The 25,713-nt window shown below is 41.7% G+C and overlaps 3 protein-coding genes across 28 annotated transcripts in view; 1 reads left to right on the top strand and 2 right to left on the bottom strand.

The window, feature by feature from the left end:
* Positions 1–1,200: 1,200 nt before the first annotated feature.
* On the bottom strand, positions 1,201–5,720 carry c8h1orf35 (chromosome 8 C1orf35 homolog). Its single transcript, XM_021613612.2, has 8 exons — positions 5,164–5,720; positions 4,236–4,389; positions 4,108–4,153; positions 3,727–3,809; positions 3,244–3,316; positions 2,954–3,042; positions 2,748–2,840; positions 1,201–1,906 (listed from the first exon to the last, which is right to left on the bottom strand). Exons 1-8 carry the CDS (start codon positions 5,258–5,260, stop codon positions 1,657–1,659), a joined length of 885 nt encoding a protein of 294 aa, XP_021469287.1. The 5' UTR covers positions 5,261–5,720; the 3' UTR covers positions 1,201–1,656.
* On the top strand, positions 4,575–15,337 carry LOC118936258 (guanylate kinase-like). 8 transcript variants are annotated; one of them, XM_021611245.2, is made up of 8 exons: positions 4,575–4,875; positions 9,491–9,635; positions 10,792–10,905; positions 11,006–11,047; positions 11,200–11,435; positions 11,638–11,722; positions 11,823–11,908; positions 12,087–15,337. In XM_021611245.2, exons 3-8 carry the CDS (start codon positions 10,794–10,796, stop codon positions 12,123–12,125), a joined length of 600 nt encoding a protein of 199 aa, XP_021466920.1. In that variant the 5' UTR covers positions 4,575–4,875; positions 9,491–9,635; positions 10,792–10,793; the 3' UTR covers positions 12,126–15,337. The 8 variants fall into 8 exon arrangements, with proteins under 8 accessions (XP_021466920.1, XP_036842043.1, XP_021466923.1 ...); XM_036986148.1 differs by having other exon boundaries at positions 8,724–9,635; XM_021611244.2 differs by lacking the exon at positions 4,575–4,875 and adding an exon at positions 5,802–5,918.
* Positions 15,338–15,635: 298 nt separating this feature from the next.
* Positions 15,636–25,713, bottom strand: part of LOC110530483 (obscurin) — a 90,334-nt gene continuing 80,256 nt past the window's right edge. For all 19 annotated transcript variants that reach the window (XM_036986132.1, XM_036986140.1, XM_036986141.1 and 16 more), the window contains 12 exons: positions 23,550–23,709; positions 23,316–23,432; positions 22,989–23,153; positions 22,711–22,869; positions 22,248–22,425; positions 21,923–22,036; positions 21,617–21,784; positions 20,756–20,858; positions 20,424–20,553; positions 19,944–20,037; positions 19,664–19,706; positions 15,636–19,086 (listed from right to left, as the gene is read on the bottom strand). In XM_036986132.1, coding sequence (XP_036842027.1) covers positions 17,946–19,086; positions 19,664–19,706; positions 19,944–20,037; positions 20,424–20,553; positions 20,756–20,858; positions 21,617–21,784; positions 21,923–22,036; positions 22,248–22,425; positions 22,711–22,869; positions 22,989–23,153; positions 23,316–23,432; positions 23,550–23,709 — 2,572 coding nt within the window. In that variant the 3' untranslated portion in view covers positions 15,636–17,945. The remainder of the gene's footprint in view (positions 19,087–19,663; positions 19,707–19,943; positions 20,038–20,423; positions 20,554–20,755; positions 20,859–21,616; positions 21,785–21,922; positions 22,037–22,247; positions 22,426–22,710; positions 22,870–22,988; positions 23,154–23,315; positions 23,433–23,549; positions 23,710–25,713) is intronic.

Genomic DNA, 25,713 nt, shown 5'->3' with positions numbered 1-25,713 from the left:
TGATTGCCTGAACCTTTTGTTGAAACGTTAATCTCTTTAGCAGAACTTTTGTCTAAACTTTTTTTTTTGTAAAGTTATTTCAGCTTTAATTTTTTGGAGAAAAGCACTGTAATTAAAGTGATTAGAGACTGTTTACATGTTCTGTTATTTTTCATGTAATTCTCTTTTAAGTTATTGGATTTGATCATGCTGACATTGCACCGTTAACCTCTATCTCCTCCTTGGACTCACAGGGCTGAAGGCACAGTGAACATTATTGATCAACAGCAAGAAAGGCAACATATACTGAATCTGCCAACTGGCACAATTCAAATATTGTACATTTTACCATTTACATATTTATTATTAACTTCCAGGTTAGAAACCCACACTGCCCCATGAGTAGGAGTTAATCAAGCCTCTTTCCCCATTATGAATTCAAAATGACACCTAATCCTAATCTAAAAATGGACTTTGCCTGTGCTTTGGTCAGACAGCCTCCTCCCTTCTCTTGTCCCAAATCCGCAATCACACCCAACTACTCTCCCCCCATGACTTGGACTAAGAGAGTGGGTTGGTCCAAGGTGATGGCAGCCAACTAACCACCCAACGCGGGTGTTGAATAAGTTACAAATGGCTACAGCTGGGCCTGTCTGTTACATTTGGTCTGCGCTAGGGATGGGCGGTGGCAATAATTGGGGAGCAATTTATGATGTTCTTTCAGGTTGATTAGACTGCTGGTTAATGCAGCCAAGCCTATAAAACATGGCAGAAGTATGGTGGTCGTGGAAGGAGGGGGCAGGAGTCTCGAGTCCCTTAGTGTAACTTTGTCCATCAGCTTGGTTTGTGTGTGGCAGTCCTAATGGTACTCTGCCATATAAAAGACCACTGTTTTTTTCTTCTTTGCACACTCCTTTGTGAATGTCTTGCTCTTTTTAGTTCACCATCAGGTGCCAGCCAGTAGAATGCCCCCTTTCAGACCTGATTTAAGGCAAATACAAACACTACACTCCATTATGACCACTGGAGTGCATTGTATCTTACCCCAGCCAGGGAGGCAGGCAACTGAACCTAGAACAGAAAAGAGTGATGGGGCAAAGGAGTTCTTGCTTGATAGAGGAAAAGGAGCAAAAATGCTGAGTACTGTGAGGCACAGTGGGATGTAGAGAAGTGAATATTCTCAACTGATGACGAGACTGACAAACCAAAGAGGAGACTCGGTAACATTTAGGTGTTGGCACACATTTAAATACATTTTTTAATGGGCAAGTGTCACGCCGGATTTAATGTCTTGGACAGCAATAGTTTGTATTGACTAACTTATTTTCAGCACCAAGAACACATGCACTTAACTTGCTTTCGGTAGTCCCTGATTCAATTGTATGAATAGTGTCCTTCAATGTTGGTAGCTAGACACATAAAATACATTTGAGCTGGTTCAGAAAAATAAAATACCAATAGAAACAAATTTAACAATTCAAAATTCAACACAAATAAAAACTGGTCTGTTCAAATAAGGACACAAGCCTGCTAGTGGTTTGAGGAGTAGCCTACAGATTGACCTACTGTTCTCAACCACAGCCCTTGAGTCCAGTTCATAGACCAGTCAAGCTGCTCTGCTGTGGGCTATAGAGCACTCCTCTCCCTCAATGTGTCTGAGTGGGGGGGGGGGGGATATTATTCGTCAGAGTCTGTGTCATGGCGCCGCCTGTGGCTTTGTGTCAGAGCAGCATGGGCTGCCTTGTGGCTGGCGCGGGGGACGGGGGACTCCCTGTGGGAGGAGTGTGTGTCATGCCTCTGCTGGCGTCGTTGAGAGGAGAGGGGGTGGCGTTCACCCTTTGGTCCCCCCTTTGAATGGCTGTCATGGGGTCTGGCTCCAGTCTGACTGAGGCATGATGGATTATGATGACGGTGGTCCTTTCTGCGCCTGAGGAGTAAAGAAACACACAATCAATGATTGAGACTAATAGGCAGGGGTCAAAGTAAGCTGAGGAAGATACATTAGGAATACACTGAATTATGATACAAACCATTGCCTCATCTATAAAAGGATAACTATCTGGGTTCCATAGGAGAATAGTAAATAAGGCCCGCCCCCCAAACAAGATAAGCATGACATGGGCTGGATGATGCATTCACTCAGTTCAAAAATCAACCCTACACCTTATTTTAACTAAGACTACCTCTTCCTGTTGCTAAACATCCCAAGCCTGCTTTAAAAAAAAAAAAAACATTTAATCAGTCTTGTATTACCACAGAATAGAGCAGCTGGACACATTAACTGACACATCCCTAGTAAGTGTACAACCTGTTCTATGTTTCTACCAAGCATACAAAGTCTAATTGTTGACAGAACATTTGCAGGTTGGCAAAAACCCATATTTTGAGATGGAACCAAAGACCAGCTCTCCACCTCGCCAACAGTGATTTAGCACCCTCTAGTGCTAAAGCAAATAAGCGGTTTAAAATTGTACCTTTATTTAACTAGGCAAATCAGTTATGAACAAATTCTTATTTACAATGACGGCCTACCCCGGACGATGCTGGGCCAATTGTGCGCCGCCCTATGGGACTCCCAATCACGGCCGGATGTGATACAGCCTGGTTTTCCACCGAGATACAGTGCCTTAGGTGGCTGCGCCACTTGTAACATTATTGGACATTGGTGTTCTGTTTTCTTGTGATTTTATCATTTAAAAAGGGGAAGGCAAAGTGAACATGACATACAAGTGACCCACAGGTATAAAAGGGAGAAACAACACGCTAACCTTTTGTCATCTTCTGAATCGGAGGAGGAAGAGTCTCTTCTCTGCCTTTTCTTCTTTTTGCGCTTCTTTTCCTTCTTTTTGCTGCTATCGTGTCTATGATGGGAAAGTATAACAGGCAAGTCTTTTGAGGGGTTTTTTGAGACAGTAATCTGAAGAAATTTACCTCAGATATTCGATTGCCAACACACTGATCAATAACACACTACCTTTGATCCACATCCTGTTTCTCTGTGTTCGCAGATGTTTTTCTGGCAGAGGCTTCCTGGTTTCCAGACTTCCCTTCTGTTTTATGGTGCTGTGAAAACAATGCTCTCCATTATGATCGTAATCATGTAACATGACTATTACAGAATCAATTCCCAAGCGGTATCAATCATGTTAGAAAAATATGTAGCTAACACAAATGGATTAACACACCTACACAGAGTGGTGTATTATTTTAGATGGCTCACCTTTGCGTGAGGATGTTTTACTCAGAGAGCATAAACAAACTTACTGTGAAGACTGACAAGCCTATTTTGGCAGCTTCCTTCTCCTGTTGGGAGAACACCATTTTCCGTGACGTTGCACTGGTGACAGAAAACATACTCCTAGTTACTCAACTAGTACACTCCAATCCATAATGTTTCCACTGTTTCTTCCACTTGAATATCAAGGGGATACTCGGTCATGGACTCATATATGCTGCTAAAAAAAGTCTAAACGAGTGAAGAGCGACCTGAGAGAATGCTTAGAAGACGTGGGAGAAAAAAAAATCTCACAGTTAAAGAGCATCGGCCAGTAATCAAAAGGTTGCTGGTTCGAATCACCAAGCAACGCACTTGACCCTAATTGTGCCTATAAGTCGCACTGAATAAGAGGGTCTACTAAATTACGTATATTAAAAAAATATTTTGGTGAGAAGTCTCCTACAGTATCAACCCAGCTTTAAAAACAGAATTTGTGAAACAACACTTTTGCAAACAGTTCAGTCAGTTACCCGGAGCTTCCAAGGCCAGAAACTCTGTCCACATCTCTGTCCTCAGCTTCCGCATCCTCCCTCCTGCACACATCTGCAAGGTCCTGTTGGACACATTGGAATCGGCATTACAAAAGCAATCCCGTATTCATCCTTAAGATTTATGATAAAATATGACTAGGCTAGTTACGTTAAATCATGGTGACAAATGCTAAAAATAAAATAATAAAAATGTATATAAAAGAGATTTAAACTAAACTAAATGTCATCTTCCCTGGTCTAATGCAGTTGTGATACTATCAAATTAAGACATGATTATAATCCAAAACATACTAGAACTTGTGTAAACAAAAAGCACATAATACAAATGAGTCTCAAACCCTATGAAGGCAAAAAAAGTACCTCTTTGGTCAGGCCAGATGGTTGTCTCTTTATATTCTTGTGGCCTCTGAAAATAATGAATAAGACAGTTTGACATTTTACTCTAATATTTCTGTAAGGTAGTCGTTTCTGTGTGATGTTCCACTTACAGGGCAGCCAGCAGTGCCTCTTGCTCTGCTGCCTTCACAGCAGCAAGCTCCTCTTCTCTTGACATAGGCTTGACACCACCTTTTTTGTCTTTGGTATACCACGTCAGATCTTTGCCTTTCTGCCATCGCCCCACTGGTGCCATAAGAGAGTTCCCTGGGGTTGAAACAATAGCAAGGATATAAATATACTCCAAATGCATGCATGTCCAAATCAGAGACATGGCTTAGGTAATAAAGTTACATAAAGAAGTGATTGCCATAACTATTCTTCTACAATCAACGTTGCCGTGTTGAATACACACCCCTCTCCTCCTGGCTGCACAGTGTAAAATCTTTGAGAAATAGTTCTCGTTCGTGACCAGTGTATTAATTTGGATAACATCATGTATATACAGCAAGCCATGTATATGCGCAGACTAGCATAATTGCATTCCCTGACCAGCCGCAGTCGAGTGTGCGTGGCCGCTCTCCTTGGCAGCACAGTCAATTGTTTGCGCTTGGTTTTATCTCAATCTCAAAATTCACCATTCCAACATAGCTAGCTGGGTAAAAAAAAAAAAAAGTATATTCCAGGCAGACAATCTGAGTTGTTGACAAGCAATGCAACATTAATGAGGGACTGACTACACTTCGGAAAAAGGTAAGAACGTGGCACTCGAGAATAAATGAGTACAGGCTAACAACCTATTGCTTTATTGCGGTAACTACCGTTAGCTAACTACATTGTCGATTATTATAACATGCTAAGTAGTTGCCTATTGTATCTAGTTTCATCTAGAACGTAGTTAGCTAGTTACTAACTAAACATTTGACCTAATTATTAGTTGGATAGTCGCCCTGCTGTCTATTCGCAAAGAAGCGAATCGTTAATTACAGTAGACAAAGGTCATTGGCGACGATGGGTTGATGCCCATTTTTCTCCACTTACCGAGGTAGTTTTCCCTGTGTTTATCGCCTTTCACGTCATCCCAGTTGAATTGGTCTTGCCCCCCCCTTACACCCCCAGATCTTGAAGCACCAAACATTATTTTAGCGTTGAATAAAGACGATGAAAGCTTTGTTTACACGTTAGGCCCTCTCGTTGTTCATCCGGGGAGTTTCCTTCTGGCTTTTCTCTCCCACGTCCGCTTACGACGATATAGTAAGCGATGGTTAGAAGCATGGATAGTAACCTTTTCCGTGTTTCGAATAAACTGAGTTAGCTAGCTAAACAAGTGAAAAACCAAGAACGCGAGACTATTCGGTCTCGCGTGTTTGTGCGCCGATCATCTGCACGCAAATAGCTCTTTTTAGCTGTTGGCGTTCATTACGCACAGTTCGTAATACTGAATCTGCAACCCCTGTAAAATGCTTATATGAAGTAATTATATTATTTCTGTTTATTGGGTTGGATGTAGATTTTCAAAAGGTCTTTGTATCGCGTGCGGAGTTTAAACGCTCACAAAAATACGACACCGTTTCCTTTTTGAATGTACTCGGTTGAGGACGTATACACACTGGTATTTGAACGATGTACTCTTGTTTATTTGGCTCGTGAAGATGACGTCGAAACACCATCTATATTAATGGCCTTCACGCGGAATGTAGACAGAAAAGGCAGAAAGACCACCCAATAAGTACGGAAATGACGCCTTGGAGATATTATTGAGATATTGAACCGCAGTCATTGTAGATGTATACAAGGTATTTATCCAGGCTCTTCTCAGGTAGGATGATCATATATTATTTTGACCGCTAGTCTATGAACTATTTCTCAATAGCCTGCTGTTTTTCGTTATCATCACTGAAGCGAGCCAGTCTGTCACACAGGCCATACGCATTGGTCAATCCGTGTCAAGGCATTATTCTGTCCCCAGGAAATATCACTTCTTATTTACTGTAACATGTGGATTCCAAAATACTTTAAATATAAGGTCCGGTGTCTTTTACCTCAAAAATATGGCTCTTGAGAGGAAATGTTATGACTTTTGAACACTTTTTCAGTGGATGTAGGCGTTTTTGCCATGTCCCCGGGTGTTATTCATCAACTTCCCACGAGAAATATAAACCATAAAATATTACATATTTTAGTTATTTTATAGTCCTAGTTAAATTGTCTTTCATCAATAACGTTTTTTAATAATTATTGTATTTATGGTTTTATTTAAGATTTTCTGATATCACTTTCCACCCTGTTAATTTGTTGTTAATCTCCGTTTAAGAAACAAGCCCTTCCTAAAATGACACCACATTCAGGAAGTGTCATAATTTATTTGGTGGGAAAACAATGGTGCAAAGCTAAATAAATATAAACACTGTTTTATCTGTTTTTAAAATCGTGCTCAAATGTTTATACACCATTATACTAGCTCAATCTTGCTTACTCACAGAGCTATGGCTAATTTAGGCTTCACATTCCCACCCTGTTAAATTCCACCCCTTTAGGATTATGCAGCTAACTGGTTGGAAAATACACCCCAGCATTTTTTTAAAAGTGCCTGAGCTTGACCAACATGTTTTTCTGAAAGTCAAACATGTCCTTTTTTTCTGATAGAATACAAAAAAAGATATGCTTTTCCAAAAAAAGTATGAGCTCCAATAGGCACCACCTAGTAGGAAAGACCGAGCTGTCTAATTCACTGTCCATTTGTGTTGAAGTTGAAATGTCTTGTTTACATAATCATCATCTATACTCTCCCACACAGCTTTAGGCTATAGCAGTAAGTGGTGCCTAAATTAGTTATCAAGTACATTGCTCTATTATGGCTTGATATCTTATCAACTTGGCTGTTTCTATAAAGCTATGAGTTATTATAGGGGAGAAAAGGAAAACTGATTGTTAGTACAGATTGGATCTGGTTTGGCAGCTTTTGCCTTCTTACTGTTGAATGGGAAAACATTTTCTGGCCTAATTTGAACCGCATAGAATAGGGATGGAAGACCTTTTTAGGTAAGAACCTTCTCATGCAATATGCTTTAGATCGGGGATAGTCAACTTTGATGGGGTGGCAGCCACAAAAAATCTGTACTCATCATGGGGGGGCCGTAGTAGCTTGATTGTCTGCTTACCCACATCCATACCCACACATGCATATCAGCATGGTTGCTGATAGGTTCTATAAAATCGAGCACAAAGCCATGCAATCTCCATAGACAAACATTGGCAGTAGAATGGCCTTACTGAAGAGCTCAGTGACTTTCAACGTGGCACTGTCATAAGATCCCACCTTTCCAACAAGTCAGTTTGTCAAACGTATGCCCTGCTAGAGCTGCCCCGGTCAACTGTAAGTGCTGTTATTGTGAAGTGGAAATGTCTAGGAGCAACAATTGCTCAGCTGCGAAGTGATATGCCACACAAGCTCACAGAACGGGACTGGAGAGTGCTGTGCTTCCAACTTTGTGGCAACAGTTTGGTGAAGGCCCTTTCCTGTTTCAGCATGACAATACTCCCATGCACAAAGCGAAGTCCATACAGAAATGGTTTGTCAAGATTGGTGCTGAAGAACTTGACTGGCCTGCACAGAGCCCTGATCTCAACCCCATCAAACACTTTTTGGGATGAATTGGAATGCTGACTGCGAGCCAGGCCTAATAGCCCAACGTCAGTGCCCAACCTCACTAATGCTCTTGTGGCTGAAGTCCCTGCAGCAATATTCCAACATCTAGTGGAAAGCCTTCCCAGAAGAGCGGAGGCTGTTATAGCAACTCCATATTAATGCCCATGATTTTGGAATGAGATGTTCAACAAACAGGTGTCCACATACCTTTGGACATATAGTGTATCTTACCTGACTGAGCACTTTATCGCAGGCTGCAGCTGATTAGAAAACATACTAATCAGTAACAGCCTTTAAGAAATTAGGAGCCAACTGAATTCACATGATGAAAGGTTGGTCACTGTCTGGCAAAGATCGATCACATGCTGTGGAAAGCATATATAAGGGTTGACCTAAAGTTAACTGAATGCAACATCTGTAATGGCATGCAGAACAATGTTTCCTGTAACCATTTCAATTAGCCTTACCCTGTGCCTGCAGTCGGCTCACATGCACCTCGTTTTCTGTAACACGTGCTTTGTTTACACAGGCAGCCCAATTCTGATATTTTTTTTTACCTATCAGATCCGAAAAATATCTGACGGGAAAAGATCTGATGTGATTGGGCAAAAGGCCAAGTAGTGGAAACAATTTCAGAATTGGGCTGCCTGTGTAGATGTAGCCTATAGCCAATTTTTCTGTCACGTTTGAAAAGTGGTGCCTTTAGATGTTAGACCAAGCCTATAAGATGTCCCTATGTATGGTGTCATTGTAGACCCAATTGTTTTGAATATTTGCTGTACAGACTAACTTGTCACCTTCTCTTGAATTGTACCATTTCTTGCTGGTATTCTGACTGCAAGGAAGAGAAAGTTAGATCTGAACCTTGCGAGAAGTGGTTTCTTATTTGACTGGATGTAGCCTAAACCACTCTTATAGTCTGTTTTCTGTCCACATGTTTTTGTGACAACAGTCTGACCCTCTGCATCCCAGCGTCAAACCCATGACTGATTCTGACTTGGAAAGGAGCTGTGAATTTGTTTGTGATTTAAACATTCAAGAGGCGGCAGAGAATGAATGCTTCTGTCACCTGCAGCTGTCAGGCTACACGCACTGAGGTTTTTCCTATCTTTTTGTCAGGGGGTGAGCTCAGGTCTGATTAGCCTATTACAAGAGAGAATCCATTTTTTTTAAATGGAAATGAGCTTATATGGGATCATAGACTACATGGCTATTATAACAAACTCCTTTTTTTTGCAGACAACTCTAATTCCTTTAAATTAGCATCTGTAGATTTATGAGGAGGCGGCACCACTTAAGTAAAGTATGACACGTCATTCACATGGATTTTCTTATTTTTGGACATCTAACCAAACCCACTGATACATTACTTTTAGTAGCCTAAAACAGTGTAGGCTAGCGATATATAAATTACATGGTCGTTTAAGGTGCAATGCTATTTTGTGGATTGAAGAGGCATTTGTCATTTATGAGATATGCATTTTAGGTCTAGTTATGTTTGCAGTGTTTAATAGTAATGCAGTAGACTGTTGTATGATAATTTCTCACCTGAGTTTATTTTGTGTTTTGCATGATTCGTTTATCATTTCCGTAGACAACTGAAAGAAGCTGTCAATATCTAGGCTATGTCACGAGCTGTTGGGCAGGGTTTAGGCTACTGTGTAACTTACTGAGCGGTGATTGGAGGGAGTAGCGATTTACTTTCCTCTGTTTGTACAGTGCTGAGTCTGCGCCCACACAGACACCACATAGACTGACACACCCAGCTCCAGTATATAATAGTGCTGCTCATTCACTTGCCAATCCAGTCCTCCCACAACCTGCTGCTCTCCCTCACTCGCACGTCTACTGAAAGTGACTGAAGGTAAGGAGGAAGAGGGGCGTTAGCCTAATAATATGATCTAGCCTATATGGCTAACAACTAAAGATTAAGATCATTCTGGAATAGGACAGGTCAGAATTTTTTTTTATTGTAAAGCTGATTTGTTTGACTAATTCCAAAATAGTGTGTCATTGCTATTATCACTGTCATTATCTCTGTAGTTGACCCGGCTGTGTTGACTCGGCTGATGGTTTTTAGTACACAAGCTAAATTGAAAATCAAATAACTCCACGGTATGTGGCTGTTCCTCATTCAGATTGTACTAGTCTCAGTTTAGGCCTAGACCTATTAGTGGAACATTTGTTGGGTATGTCTAAATTGGACAACACATTCAAAAATAGCCTAGGCTACATCATAAGAAACAAGTAAACATTTAGCCTAGGATCATACTGATTTTAGTCTTTTTAAATGTATTTTATGGTTAAAAAATAATAATTGTAGACAGTGTACTGAACGCACTTATGCCTTGCAATCAGAAGCAGCAGGGTAATTTTAGGCACTCCAATTAGTAGATGGTGCCGTGGTAACGGCCTAATGGGACTTAATAACTGCTCTAGCTGTGTTGGTCCTACTAGTCTTGTTGGAACCTGTTCTGATTGCTTAGGATGTTTACTACATAATCACCTTCTGAAATGTTTTTTTGTTTGTTTCAAAAGGCAATTAATCTGTTTGTTCCATGTTTTATGGGATGCTTGGTTCATTAGGTCCATTTCATATTCATCCCTATAGTGTATTCTTTAGACCAGGCATATTACACCAAGCCTCATATTACACCTGGCCTCATATTACACCTGGCCTCATATTACACCTGGCCTCATATTACACCTGGCCTCATATTACACCTGGCCTCATATTACACCTAGCCTTGTACTACAGGTAAACCAGTTACGTAAGCTCATGAGATCAGTGTGGTAGTACCAGCCTATACTACACCACCTGTCTGATCTTTTTCAATATAGGCTACTTGAGATTGTTCCAGTTTCATGTGAGTAAAGGATAGGCCTAGGTATGTTTTTAATCTGTCTGTTTCTCCTTATGACACCAGTTCCAACCATTTGTGTAAATTGATCTTTCCGTTTGGTGTGTGTGTGTGTGTGTTTTCATCTCCTCTAACCCTGTCTCTTTCTCTCTCCCCCAGCTATGGCAGGACCCAGGCCAGTGGTGCTGAGTGGCCCGTCGGGGGCTGGGAAGAGCACGCTGCTCAAGAAGCTGCTCAAGGAGTACGAGGGCATCTTTGGCTTCAGCGTCTCACGTAAGTGTGCTCTGCTCCAGTCCCATGTTAACTTTGTATAATGTCAGCGAGGTGTCAGTTACAGAAATAAGATATCCAATTGTGTGCTCTCATCCGTCAGACACAACAAGGAGCCCTCGTCCTGGTGAAGAGAATGGTAAAGGTAGGTAGGGTTTATAAACTCCCACGATGGATGATCTTGCTCCAATTCCTCCTGCTGCATCTCTTTAATTCGCTTCAACCACCTATGCTGTCCGCTGTGTCCTATTGGTTTCAACAACCAACCTTTTATATGCAACTGTTGTTGTGTTACAGATTACCATTATGTTACAAGGGAGTATATGCAGGCCAGCATCGACAAAGGGGAGTTCATTGAGAGCGCAGTGTTTTCCGGGAACATGTATGGGACGAGCAGGGCCTCCGTGCAGGACGTCAAGGACAAGAACCTGATCTGCGTCCTGGACATCGACATGCAGGGCGTTAGGGCGGTCAAGACGACAGACCTCAACCCCATCTACATCTTCATCCAACCTCCGTCCATGAGCATCCTGGTGAGAGACGGGCAGCATTATAAAACTGTTTACCAGGGCCATTTTTGTCTCGTTTTACTTTGAGAGACTTGATATACCATATTGAATGTTGTTTATAAACGTGTAATGTGGTTATAAACCTATCATAACTCAGTCTGGGATTGTGATCCAAACATAAACCCCCATGACTTAATTCATCTTCTTCTGTCACTTGTAATTGTAGGAAAAACGTTTAAGAGACCGAGAGACAGAGTCAGAGGAGAGCCTCCAGAAACGTTTGCATGCTGCCCAGGTGGACATGGTGATAAGTGAGTCTGATTCTGGAGAGATTTTGGGCTAAAACAGAGTTGTATGTTTATAAATGAAATGTTTAAAAATGGTCTAAAACTGTTTCCCCCTATCTTTCAGGCAAAGATCCTGGCATATTTGACGTTGTCATTGTCAATGATAGTCTTGACGATGCCTATGGGAAGTTGAAAGACACTCTTATTGAGGTCAGTTGGTATCGACATGACATAGCTGGGTATGATGGACTGGACCATACGCACCATTTAACTTGTTGAAAACCAATTAGTCACATAATGTATATTGTTAAATCTTTAATAGATCTTTGTCAGTGTTGATTTTCACCATCTCCAAAATGTCATCCTCAAACCTACTTTCTTTCTTAAGGAAATCAAAAAAGTCCAGAAAACCAACTTGTCCTCTTAAGCGACGAGAAGCATGACATCCATCCCAGCCGTCCTGGCCACTCCTTACAAAATGTCAGCCCCTCTATTCCAATCCTGAACTTTCTGTCAGATACTGGTGTGGGAAGGAACTCCAGACAACATCCCTTGCACCTAGACTTTTGAGTGTGCACTAAGATCTAGCCTATGTTTTTACATATTGGGAGGATATAGGTAGGTATTAAGATGATGAAAACTGTAAGTAGAAGTGGACTATTTAGCTTTATTTACTCATTCGGCACAGTTTTATTTATTTTTTGTCCACAAAGAAAAACACTCCATTAATGTTTAACCTGTGACTGAGATGGTCCCTAATAAGTTTTTCTTCTATGTTTACTGCATACAGGAGTTTCTGCCATTTTTTTTTCTCTTCTGCCCATTTAGTAGTATTATACCCCCAAAGCATTAACTGTGTTCTCTCTGCTCTTCAACAACAGAAGGCCATAATAACAAGACTCATTCCCACTAATGGCAGTATTGTAGTACTCAAGACCACATTGAGTGTCTCAGTGTTGGATACATTTGTACTCGGTCTTAACTCAGTCTGGGACCAGCCGAGATCAGCAGAGTAAAAAAAACGCCTAATTACCAGCTTCCATTCAGTCAGAGCATAAAACTGCTTCTCCAGGCCAAATATATACACTCCTATCTTGAAACATAAATACCTTAACAGCTTTTATATCTAGTATGGACATGTTTTCTCAGTGGTGAACCTATAGGCCTTCAGTGTGACAGGTTAGTACAGTGGTGAACCTATAGGCCTTCAGTGTATGACAGGTTAGTACAGTGGTGAACCTATAGGTCTTCAGTGTGTGACAGGTTAGTACAGTGGTGAACCTATAGGTCTTCAGTGTGTGACAGGTTAGTACAGTGGTGAACCTATAGGTCTTCAGTGTGTGACAGGTTAGTACAGTGGTGAACCTATAGGCCTTCAGTGTATGACATGTTTGTCATTCTGAAAGGACAGCAACCATAATTCCAGCACACTCATGTATGAGAGTGCACTTTTTGTAAAACACAATATGTAGCAAGCTAAAAAACCTGGAGCCTAACGTTAGCTAGATAGCTACACTAACTAGCTGTTGACTGACTGACTTTTCCCCCTCATCGTTTTTCGGTGGCTATACACAGCTAGAGATGCAGGTATCATTTGGTTAGCTAGTAAGAACTTGAACAACTGTGTTCGGAAATGTATTCTGGCAAATGGCTCGTTTGTTTAAAGGCCTACTGTGGCTCTGATTGGCTATAGCGCACCGGTCTGTGTAGACTCCGATCCTGGACAAGACAGATGTTTTTATTCTGTTTAATTTATGGTTTTATTTACTGCAGTGTCTATTAATTGTCTAAACACACGGCTGCTTCCCCACTCTATATTGATATGGAATTTTCACAAATGCCTTTGTATACGTAATTCCCAAACATTCTAAGAATTTATGAAAATGTCAAAATGACAATTTTTTGGGGGGTGTGTATATGATCACATTTTTAATAAGATTTCCTGTTCCTAAAATGCTATCAGTTCCACATTGAAATGCAACAATGTTTCACACACATGTTGTATTTTCCCTCAGCATGCATTTTCTCACTATTCTGAATGCCTAAAGAATCCGTATGTTGTTAAATATGAAAACAGAAATACTGGACATTTTGGTGGTGAGTTGACCAAATTACAATCATGGTCTTGAATTGGACTCGCATTTTTCTGGTCTTGACTCTGTCTCGGACCCCTTGTCCCCTTCCCGGTCTTGACTCAGTACTGCCCCCCCCCCCCCCCCCCCCCCCCCCCCCCCCCCACACACACACACACCTCCGTCTTGGTCTTGACTCGGACTCTATTTGCTCCGGTCTTGGTCTTGAATTGGTCTCGCTTTACGCGGTCTCGAACACAACACTTGTGGATAAACCAATTTGTTCAGCAAGAGTAGACACTGGTATGGTATGTTCGCAAATGGCATTGCTGTTCTGTTTCTGTCCAGCAGAAATGTCCTTAAACCAGTTAGTGTGGTTGTACAGAGATGCATTGGTTGTCGTAATGGCCACAGCAAGGTGCCATAGCCAGAAATGCGAAGAGGAGAAAATCAATGGTTATATATTTTTTATGTTGCCTTTTCATTAGTTTTAAAAGAGGGATTCTTGACCCATAGTAGTTCATCAACATAGGGCAGCTAACAAACAATCACAAGGCCAGGTGCTTGGGCACTAGCTAAGCACAGGCTAACTCTGTCTCTAGATAGTCACACGGAAGCACCATACGTATTACAGCTGATCTCAGGAACTTACTGTAGCCTAGCTGCTGTTAGCTAATGATCCTAGTCATCTTGTGTGTGAAAAGATATGTTTGAAGTTTCCCTGTTTTACCATACTGATACAATTATGATAAAGTACAATATTCATTCACTCATAAAACAAAGGATTGCCATTTAGGATTTACAATCATGATGTTAACCTCTGTATAACAAAGTTACACTTCTGGAGCCCACAACTCACGGTGATGTAGTCTAACCCCTAATACATGTTTTTGTTGTTTTGACAGTTGCATTGTAATGGTGTAAAACTTTTGTATTGTATGTTTGTAAAATAATAATCTCACCTATATTATAATGATATTCAGTTGGCCTTTTTTTGGAAAGGAAATGTTTGAGTGAGAATTAAAGAGAATGAATATGAAATAAATGGAGCAAATATTGGCTCTGTCCTCAGGAGAATATAGAAAAGCGTAGAACCAAGCACACAGAGCATTTGCTTTACTTGAAACTGGTTGCATTGAATTCCACAAAGCCTCTTTGTTCAAGGCAGCCTTCTAAAAAGGCTGCACTTATTTATTTTAAGTTTGTCGTTTAACATGTTTTCCATTCAGAACCCAAATTCAGTTCATTGGTAACTAATATGACATACTCTGGCCCATGACTCTTAAACTCCATAGCTTCTTGTCCTCTGTATTTGATCTCCCTTTGAACAAAACATTCCTTCCTTTGCACAAATTACTTATTGAAATATATTTATTTAACTTTTTCACTCTGAACAGCTTTTTAATGGTGCAAATGTTATACCACTGCTTTGAATGTGTCATCTTTGGCCAAATATTGACAATTTACCCAGCCTTCAACGAGTCTTTGTTTAATAATATGTATTTCTAGTAACATTATGTATTTTACAAGTGTAGTCAAGTAAATTAATAAAAATGTTTTGCCTGGATATCTTTTTATTTTTTTAAGCATAGTGATCCTGTTAACTTGACTGAAAACGGCCAGTGATTTGCTGACCAGTATGGTTGAAGTCCAAGCACCTTACCTGAAATATATAATCAATGGTTAGAGCTACTTGTTGTTGACTCTGACTAGTATTTCTTAGGCCTACACTTTTATATGTGAAAGATTCAATGTAATTGAAGAGGATATAGACGAGAGGCAGACAAAGCACAACCATTTACATTCGGTGATTGCATTACCAACCAACCCACACATTCACCAAGAGTGAATAAAACAACAGGCTGATCAGTTCATCAGTTGAAATTTAATTGTTTTGGTGTATTAAACACTTGGGAGTACCCTCCCAAAAATCCATGAACTATTCATTCTCTTAACTAAACATGTGCAGGCAGTCAAAACCTATGTGATTTATGTTGAATTTCTTACAAAGTTAAACATTCAATGCTTTTACAAGACATTTAAAATAACATAAAAACAAAACATCACCCTTACTTTGGAAAGTGGTAATTCACTTTTTAAAGCAATATATTGCAACAAAGTGAATAAATCCAGTGTACAATGGCTCACTAACTATGTAACTGTGCTCCCACCTGAACTGAATGTGACAAGATGAATATTAACCCTATCAGTCCCGCAGCCCCAGCAAAAATCATATTTTAATGTATCTGACTTTAATTTATTATAAGGGCATGTCCAGCCTTGATATCTAGCCTCACAAGGGAGTGTTCTTTTCAGGACAACCAGGGCTACAAGTAGAACACAAAACTATTTGACATAAAACAGTTGCATTCATGAGTTTTATTGACAAATGTCAATAAAAAAATGTTTTTAATCTGCCAAAGCAAAATCCTGATCAAATGAATTGATATGAATGCTGTAAGTACAGAAATTGTATGCTCACTGGGAAATGACAACTGTTTAGATTTTGTGAGAGCCACTATGTGAGCTTATTATAGACACTATGTCCTGGGATTTCCTATGATCTTCTATGTAGAACAACCCCTTAGCTTCTAATGACTCTTGTGTAGGTGTTGAGCGTCATAGTTACATGCATGTGTTCGTGAGAGTCTCACCTTTTCATAAATATCTGAATAGTTTGTAGCTCAAATCATTCAGACTACATAGGTTTTAGTAAAAAGACACAGCCCAGGGCCCCATTGGGATCCGCCCTTGTCTCACAAACACAGCTCTAGCTCAGCCCCCGTTAATTACACAGACTAATGGTTGGTATCTACGGATGCAGAAGAAAGACAAATCCAATGGTTCTACCCAGAAGTCCAAAACGCGTCGGCGTTACAGTGGGACTCATTGTGTTAATTAAATTATGTCAATCAGATAAACACGCAAATCGGCTTTCAAAAAGCTAATACATAACATGCTCCCACTTTTCTAAATATAATTAATTACATTTGACCTTAAAGTAATCACAAATACTTAATTATCTGAGGTCAATCTACTCTTTAATGCTCTCAATAAACTGATAATGAAGTGCCTTTCTATAAAACAAATGACCCAGTTCAAAATGAAATATCCTATATAGGTCTATGTTTTGCATGTATATGACCTAAAGTAAACAGAGACCCTTTATACGAGACCTGTATAACATAATCATAGACCTATATCATTCCACAGTCCACACCACAAGTGAGTGATATACAGTTAATGTAAAAGCATCAGCACTGCACAACATGTAACTGCCCATCTAGAAACGCTTAGAAAATTCTAGACTTCTCCATAGGACAGGACAGCCCAATCTGAAGTACAACTCAATGATCCATGTATCAGTCTTTAATCTGGCTTTCTTGTATTCTCAAGCAGACCGTGGCTGCATTTGAAAGAACATCGTCAATGTTTCACACAGTCCAGCAACGTCTGTAATCAATGCTCTTTTAGAATTATTTTGTACTTCTAGCAATTTCGTTGCTGAAGTCATTGGTTTGGTAAGTTACTGTCGAGACACATTTTTTTCCTTTCACAGGAGTTAGTTAGCCTATTTACAAACTGATATGCTACAAGTCAAGGTGGATATTCCTTGTTCATTGAACTTAAGAGACAACACACAGAGAGAAATATAGTACTGTACTGATGTTCTCCTACGGAACAGAAGTTTAACATCAAGATGTTGACATTCAAAACAGCTGTCACCTGAGGGTAAAGCAGATGGATTTTTTAAACTTTCAAACAGTGTCAGTCCATGTTGCAAGACTTGCAATTATTCTATATTTTTCTGTACATCAAATAATCAAATATGTGGCAAGCAAGGCAACAATAAATTGAAGCCTGGATAGTATACAATGGCGTTTGGAAATCATTTTGCCTAAACAACAAATCCAACCCCCTTTTGATGTTTTGTCCTTTAAAAACGACTTTGTCTGACCAAAACAACTGACTTCCTGTGTCTGCATTTGACTTTCAGATGGGTTGCTTCAAAATGGAATGATCCTCCCATTTGCAAGAAAATGCAAGGTTAGAATATGCTTTTTAACACTTAAGTAGTAATGTTCCCATTTAAGACTAAAACGGCTATTGTACGTATCACCAATGAACAAAAATCAGTTTGGTTCTGATCAAGCAACTGATTTTCACACACTAGGTTATTGGTTTTGATATGGGTTCTGGCTAATCTGAAGAGTGACTGGCTTGCCCACTGACGTGTAGACTTTGGTTTTGTATCTCTGCTGCCCTCCCTCCACTCTCTGCACCTCAGAACAGTATGCAGGCTTGACCTCTTGCTTGGCATGGCTGACCTGGATGGGAATCTCTCTCTCCCTTCTAGACTGGTCTCCGCTGGGGTGGTGGTGGTGGTGGGGGGCAGCCAGGGAGAACATGCTGCCTGAGAGGTACTCTCTAAATCGGCTGAAGAAGCCAGGGCTGCGCCCCCCCCTGGGCACCACCACAGGCCTCCCCACATTGAGCAGCACTGGCTGGCCCACGACAGAGCCCCCAATCTCCCTCTGAAGCACAGAGACCTCACAGGGTCTCTCGGTAGGGGAGGGCCTGGTATTGGAGGAGCTGTAGGTCTCCCCCTCCCTGGGAACATAGTCCTCCAAGTCCTCCAGGGTAAGAACGCAACCGGCCTGGGTCAGGGTCTTAGGCTCCAGCTTCCTGGGAGGTTCCATGTTATCATCATCATCATCCGGTTCTGTGACAAAGGCCTCTTTCTGCTCCTCTAGCCAGGCCTCATCATGTTCATGGTCGTAAGGGATTAGAACAGCGGAGACCTCGCAGGCCTCTCCACTGAGTCCAGGGGCAACCTCAGACCAAGCCATGTTCTCATCCTCCTCATCATCATCCCAGGCTATAGGATGAGCCCCCTCTAGCTCGGAGCAGTTCTGCAGCTCTACCAGCTTGTTGTTGGAATTGTTGGTGTTGGGGTTCGGGGACCTCCGTGGCCGGGTGAAGGAGGGGGTGTTCGCTCGCTCCGACCCAGCTGGTGAGACCCCTCTTCTCCTGGATAGCCTGGGCGACTTGTTCACCTTGTACTCAATGATTTCCTCTACCTCCACCCACCTGTTCTCTGCGGCCCGGGCCCCAGCACCCCCCTCGGGCTCCGTGACGTACAGGGTGGGGATGGTGGTCTTCCTGCTGGCAGAAACCTGCCTCCTCTGCCTGGCCGTGCCGGTGGGGGTGGTGGGGAGATTTGGGGTGTTGGTTTCGGAGAGGTTGAACCCAGATGGAGACATGCCGCGACGCTTCATACGGGTGTTCTTCACCACCGTAGTTATGGTCTCCTCTCTGTAAGGGGACACAGCACAGATGGTGTGAAAGAGGGACAGACCAGAAGGAACACTTAAAAAAAAGGTTAACTCTAGAACCTCAAAGGGTTCTTTGGCTGTCCCCATAGGAGAACCCAAAGAAGGATCCTTTTTGGTTCCAGTTAGAACCATTTTTTCTAAGAGTGTATTGTATGCCAGGAACAGAACAGAAGGTATGAGAGAGACAGCAGAGAGATAGAACAACTTGCTGGCATGCTGTTTTCACAATAAGACTACATACAAAAGGTGTTAATTAGCGTGTACACGCACACGGACACGCGCACACACACACAAAGTGGAGTCCTGTCTACTCATACAAACATGTCATGCAACGGTACATGAGTTAAGGAAAATGTGCAGACAAAAAAATATTAACAACCATTCCCTTATGGAACCATTCCAAATGCCGGCTCCTTGGAAGTTATATTTGGCGTTGAGTGAGCCCCTCTTACACTCAGGATTGAAATACTGCCTGGCCATGCATGCAGAGGCCTAAAGAGGACACACACAAGTATGCATGCTTCTTATAGTGTGTATCATAAACTGTTCACACTTACATGATGATGGTTTTCTTTGGTGTTTTAGTCTCCTGCTCAGTGACTAGAAGGAAAGCAGGACAGGGCTTATGGAGTTAGTCTGATAAATTGATAGCTAATGTTAAGACAAAAAGACTACATCATCTAAATTGTTGATGAACTGATGGTTCCTCTTTTCCTTTGTAGGAACGTGGCTTATGGAAATAAAAGCATACATTCTCTACATTTTAAGAACCTGGTAAAAGAGGTAAATTATGAAGCTAATGCACAACGGTATGTGCATGAATGGGAGTATTCCTACCTTCAATGGTGATCGCCTGCTCTCCTCTTCTAGCCACAGCAGAAGGAAGGCACAGATCAACTGCACATTTAGCACTGCCCAGTCGGTTAGACAACTGGGATGGGCAGGGAGGAGAATACATTAGGCTTACTGAAACAGTGGCTTCATCTTATGAATGTAATGTCTCATGAAAACAATCCTCTTTGAAGGATGTCAAGCATCCAAATAATGTAACTACTGTTACATGTTACTACTACTGTATCTCTCATTTTTCTTTTGTATTGATCATTCACAAGTGATACAGCAGCAGCTATTCACACGAGGTGCTTTGCAGTCCAGTGTTTTACAACTGTATGGAATGGTTTCCTGGACCCATATTAGGCCAGTCCTGGATTAAGAATCTCTATTGAAAGTACATTTCAGTCTTGTACTATGCTTTATTTGGCTGGGAAACCGGACCTATTTTTTTTTAGCTGAGGCGGTGGTGAATTAAAGGCCTACCTCACACTCGTAGTGTCCCAGGTCTCTCTCCGTAGGGCCTTTAATGACCAGCACCAGGACTCCACTACGGGACTCAGTGTAGGTCTGATACTTCTCCTGGTCAGTCAGCAGCCTGCCCTCCTTGAACCATCTGTTCAGGGACACGCATTAAATTACATTTTGAGATAATATGAATTACCTTACACATACTTATTTATTAGCTTATACAGTATATTAACTATTAAGAATGGGCAACATAATGAGCACAGTAGGAAGAAGAAAATGGCACAGTCCACTGTCACTAAAAAATTGTCAGTTTAAAAAGCCTAGGAGACAGGTGTGGTGTAGTGTACCTGATCTTGGGGCTGGGGGCGCTCTGGATGGTGCAGGAAAACTGAGCATCCTCACCAACGATTAAGACAGCATTCCTCATCTTGTTCACGAAACGAGGAGGCACTAAAACACAAATTGTTACTCTTGAAAACAGGCTCATTTTTTTATAAGATCAACATTCCTCCCAGACAAATTAGATTCTTGGAATTGTAGATTTTCCCCAAAGCAAAGTATCAATCACTTTTACTTTTGACATGTACACTGAGTGTACAAAACATTAGGAACTCCATCCTAATATTGAGTTGGACCCCCTTTTGCCCTCAGAACAGCCTCGATTTATCGGGGCGTGGACTCTACAAGGTATCGAAAGCGTTCCGCTGGGATACTGGCCCATGTTGACTCCAATGCCTCTCACAGTCGTGTCAAGTTGACTGGATGTCCTTTGGGTTATGGACCATTCTTGAAACACACGGAAAACTGCTGAGCATGAAAAACCCAGCAGCATTGCAGTTCTTGACACACTCAAACCGGTGTGCCTGGCACCTACTACCATAAGCCGTTCAAAGGAACCTGAATCACCATCTGAATAGCACACAATCCATGTCTCAAGGCTTAAAAATCATTCTTTATCCTGTCTCCTCCCCCTCATCTACACTGATTTGATTGAAGTAGATTTAACAGGTGACATCAATAAGGGATCATAGCTTTCACCTGGATTCAACTGGTCAGTCTATGTCATGGAAAGAGCAGGTGTTCCTAATGTTTTGGACACTCATTGTATGTCAATGATTCATATGAGTAGGGTCTGGGTGTGCACTATGGTCACTTTTACAGTTCAAGCCTAATGTTGGTGTAATTTCCCCTCTGTAATAGAGACTGACCTTGGACAGTGATCTTTCCCAGGGTGCTGGCGTTGCCTGCTGTGCTAGTGGCGAAGCACATGTACTGTCCAGAGTCATCAGCCGTCATGTTGTCCAGGATCAGGGTGCAGGAACCGTCAGGGTCCTCGATGATGATGTGGTGAGGGTCGGCCTCCACTGCCCGCCCGTCTGTCATCAGAGGAGGAAACAGTTTTAACATAGGTGTTTCTACCTCAAAAGCATTAACAGGGTATGGGCTATGTAGATAAAAACAAACATGCACAGCTATTGCGTTTCGCACAGCGGTCTCGATGGTGTGTCTCATACCCTTGTACCAGGTGACCACAGGTTTGGGTACTCCAGTAACCTTGCAGGCCAGTTTCACCGTCTGTCTCAGCTCCGCTGTGCAGTCAGCCAGAAGCTCATCAAAGTCAGGCATACCTGGACAGATAGAGGGATGTATTTACACATCAATCAATCCTGAGTGGAGAGATGACACATTTTATGCAATTACAGATTAAATTATAGTATGCAATTTCATAGTATGTAAAAAGTACTTGTTTGATAGTAAGGGTTAGATCACAATATACTATGTAAAACTAGTCTCTGTTTGTCTGGTGGATCTGAGTGAATATATGTGTGTCAGACTCACTCCAGGCAGGCATGGTGTAGCGCTGCTGCAGTTCCCTGAGGTCTCGCAGCCAGGAGTTCTTGATGATGACGGTGCGAGCCTGAAGCGTGTACTTCCTGACAGAGTCCTCACGCTCGTGCCAGATCTCAAAGGCCCGGTCATCACCCTCCACTGTCTCATTCACATCTATGTTGTTCAGCTAGGGAGGGAGACAGACAGAGAAACAGTAGTTATCCTCAAGACTATGATTCACTTTATTTATTTATCTGTTAGGAAATTATTTTTATGTCAGCCAGCTTCTGGCTGACTGTGACATTGATGATATATTCTCTCCAGCAGCAATCTATTTCTATGCCAACCCTGAACAACAGATTGGAATGGTCTGGTGTTTAGAGTTGACTAATTCTTTAGTGACTTGTTTCAGTGGATAGACATGCTGAGTTACTTCTGGAGTTTTTAGAAAGAGCAATGAAGAGAGTCTTACCTTCATCATGTTCTTAAAGACGTAGCCCTGGGTGTCTGTGTTGGTGTCTCTCTTGGATTTGCAGATGATGACATAGTTTTTGAAGAGGAACGCATGTCGATGGTGACCTCTGGAGGAGGACCTTACCCCAGGTGCACCCTCCCACACCATGAAGGGTCCCTGTCACAAAACACAACACCGTCACAAAGGCTACGGAAACAAAATTAGTTGAAAATCCTCAAGAATATGGTCGCATTCACTAGCCACCAAACGGAAGCAAATGGATTTTGGTTATTCACCTGTCTGATGGGCTCCCCCAATACATCCAGAGTGGCAGGGTAGTTCTCTATCATGGAGACGTGGTGTGTGTTCTCTGAACGCTGAGGCAGTGATGAAACCATGGCATAGGCCTCCTCCAGCAGGCAGCAGTTCTGACCGTTCCTGGCCTTATTCCTGATCAGCTCCTACAATCACAGAAATGGGCACGATTTAAGATAATAATAAAAACACTAATATTTAAACAAGATTATATAACATAAAAACATGACAATTTATGCTCTGGTGCATTAATTCCTAGTGTGTGAACAAGAACAAAGAATACCCAATTTACAGTGTTAAACTCTCACCTTGAGCAAGGCCTTGTACTTCTGGATTCTGTCCAGAGGTTTCTGTAGGTAGGCGTTGATGCTCAGTACAGGACCTTCAGCAGGGTCGGCACTGGCCTGTTCTTTGTCTGTGTATTCCTGTGACAAAGACAACAGGGTTTAGAAACATTACTAGCCTTACATAGTCACTAAGATGACAAGACTTACACATTAATGACCACATGTGCTAACAGTATTTGTGAAGGGTTCACTTACCTTGAAGAAGCGGTGTACGGTCTTGTCACTGATAGCGGCCTCTGCCTTTTGCTGGCCTACGAGGTACTGGAGGTACTTCTCAAAGCCCTCGCCACTCCTCAGGAAGCGCATGGCCACGTCGTCATCAGTGTCGCAGTGGCTCAACTTAGGGAGCATGGACCTGCATATGACACAGTATGGGGTCAATTCATTCAGCAGCTTTGTGAGAAATGTAATTATTACCAGTATATTTAAGCAATAAACCCAGAGGTGGTGTGATATGTTTAAGCAATAAGGCCCGAGGGGGTGTGGTATATGGCCAATATACCAAGGCTAAGGACTGTTCATTCTCACAATGCAAAACAGAGTGCCTGGACACAGCGCTTAGCCGTGGTATATTGGCAAAGTACCTCAAACCCCAGAGGTGCCTTATTGCTATTATAAACTGGTTACCAACGTAATTAGTGTAATAAAAATAAATGTTTTATGATACCCATGGTATACGATCTGATATGCCATGGCTGTCAGCCAATCAGCACTCAGGGCTCAAACCACGTAGTTTATAACGGCCAATATATCACGGCTATGGGTTGTTCTTACGCAAACCTTAGGCATGACGCAAACCCCAGAGGTGACTTATTGCTTTTACAAACCGGTTACCAAGATAAATAGAAAAGTAAAAAATATACTGAACATTAATATAAATGCAATATGCAACAATTTCAAAGATTTGACTGAATTACAGTTCACATAAGGAAATTCATCAATTGAAATAGGCATAACTGGGACTACAGATATTCGTTTGTTGGTCACTGGTACCTTAAAAAAAAGGTAGGGGCGGTGGATCAGAAAACCAGTCAGTATCTGGTGTGACCACCATTTTTTTCATGCACGCCACACATCTCCTTCGTATAGAGTTTATCAGGCTGTTGATTGTGGCCTGTGGAATGTTGTCTCACTCCTCTTCAATGGCTCTGTGAAGTTGCTGGATTTTGTCGGGAACTGGAACACGCTGTCACACACTGATGAGTATGCATGCCATGGTAGAACTGGGACATTTTCAACTTCCAGGAAATGTGTACAGATCCTTGTGACATGAGGCCATGCCTTATTATGCTGAAATATAAAGTGATGGCGGTGGATGAATGGTACGAAAATGGGCCATGGGATCTTGTCACGGTATTGATGTCCATTCAAATTGTCATTGATAAAATGCAATTGTGCTTGTTGTCCGTAGCTTATGCCTGCCCATACCATAACCTCACCATCAAACGTACTGCCAAATTCTCTAAAATGACGTTGGCGACGGCTTATGGTAGAGAAATGAACATTCAATTCTCTGGCAATAGCTCTGGTGGACATTCCTGCAGTCAGCATGCCAATTGCACACCACCTCAAAACTCAAAACATCTGTGGCATTGTGTTGTGTGGCCTTTTATTGTGCCCAGCACAATGGTGCACTTGTGTAAATTGTATTTATTAAGGATCCCCATTAGCTGCTGCCAATGCAGCAGCTACCCTTCCTGGGGTCCAGCAAAATTAAGGCAGTTATATACAATTAGAAATATTACATGACATTACATTATGCTTAATCAGCTTCTTAATATGCCACACCTGTCAGGTGGATGGATTATCTTGGCAATGTCACACCCTGACCATAGTTTACTTTGTATATTTCTATGTTGTGGTTGGTCAGGGTGTGATCTGAGTGGGCATTCTATGTTTCATGTCTAGTTTGTCTAGTTCTATGTTTTCGGCCTAGTATGGTTCTCAATCAGAGGCAGGTGTCATTAGTTGTCTCTGATTGAGAATCATACTTAGGTAGCCTGGGTTTCACTGTTTGTTTGTGGGTGATTGTTCCTGTCACTGTGTTTGGTGTCACAGGATAGGACTGTTTTGAGTTCTCACGTTTCTTGTTTTTTCGTTAGTTTGGTCTTGTATAGTGTCGTAAATAAAGTACAATGAACAACCACCACGCTGCGCTTTGGTCCGCCTCTACTTCACAAGAAGAGAATCGTTACAGGCAAATTAGAAATTCTCACTAACAGGGATGTAAACAAATGTGTGCACAAAGTTTGAGAGAAATAATGTTTTTGTGTGTGTGAACATTTTTGGGGATCTTTTATTTCAGCTCATGAAACATGGGACCAACCCTTTACATGTTGCGTTTCTATTTTTGTTCAGT

Source organism: Oncorhynchus mykiss, chromosome 8 (assembly GCF_013265735.2).
Source record: "Oncorhynchus mykiss isolate Arlee chromosome 8, USDA_OmykA_1.1, whole genome shotgun sequence".
Taxonomy (NCBI): domain Eukaryota; kingdom Metazoa; phylum Chordata; class Actinopteri; order Salmoniformes; family Salmonidae; genus Oncorhynchus; species Oncorhynchus mykiss.
This window is presented reverse-complemented; position numbering and strand designations above follow the sequence as displayed.

What these genes read in the sequence shown, in the direction of transcription:
- LOC118936258 (XM_021611239.2), top strand. Translation starts at nt 5,908, where the DNA reads ATGTATACAAGGTATTTATCCAGGCTCTTCTCAG. An exon ending in CTCCGTCCATGAGCATCCTG is followed by an intron (nt 11,436 to 11,637) that starts GTGAGAGACGGG and finishes TTGTAATTGTAG; the next exon opens with GAAAAACGTTTAAGAGACCG. An exon ending in CCAGGTGGACATGGTGATAA is followed by an intron (nt 11,723 to 11,822) that starts GTGAGTCTGATT and finishes CCTATCTTTCAG; the next exon opens with GCAAAGATCCTGGCATATTT.
- c8h1orf35 (XM_021613612.2), bottom strand. Translation starts at nt 5,260, where the DNA reads ATGTTTGGTGCTTCAAGATCTGGGGGTGTAAGGGGGGGGCAAGACCAA. An exon ending in CATCTGGCCTGACCAAAGAG is followed by an intron (nt 3,810 to 4,107) that starts GTACTTTTTTTG and finishes TGTGTCCAACAG; the next exon opens with GACCTTGCAGATGTGTGCAG. An exon ending in TAGGCTTGTCAGTCTTCACA is followed by an intron (nt 3,043 to 3,243) that starts GTAAGTTTGTTT and finishes TTGTTTTCACAG; the next exon opens with CACCATAAAACAGAAGGGAA.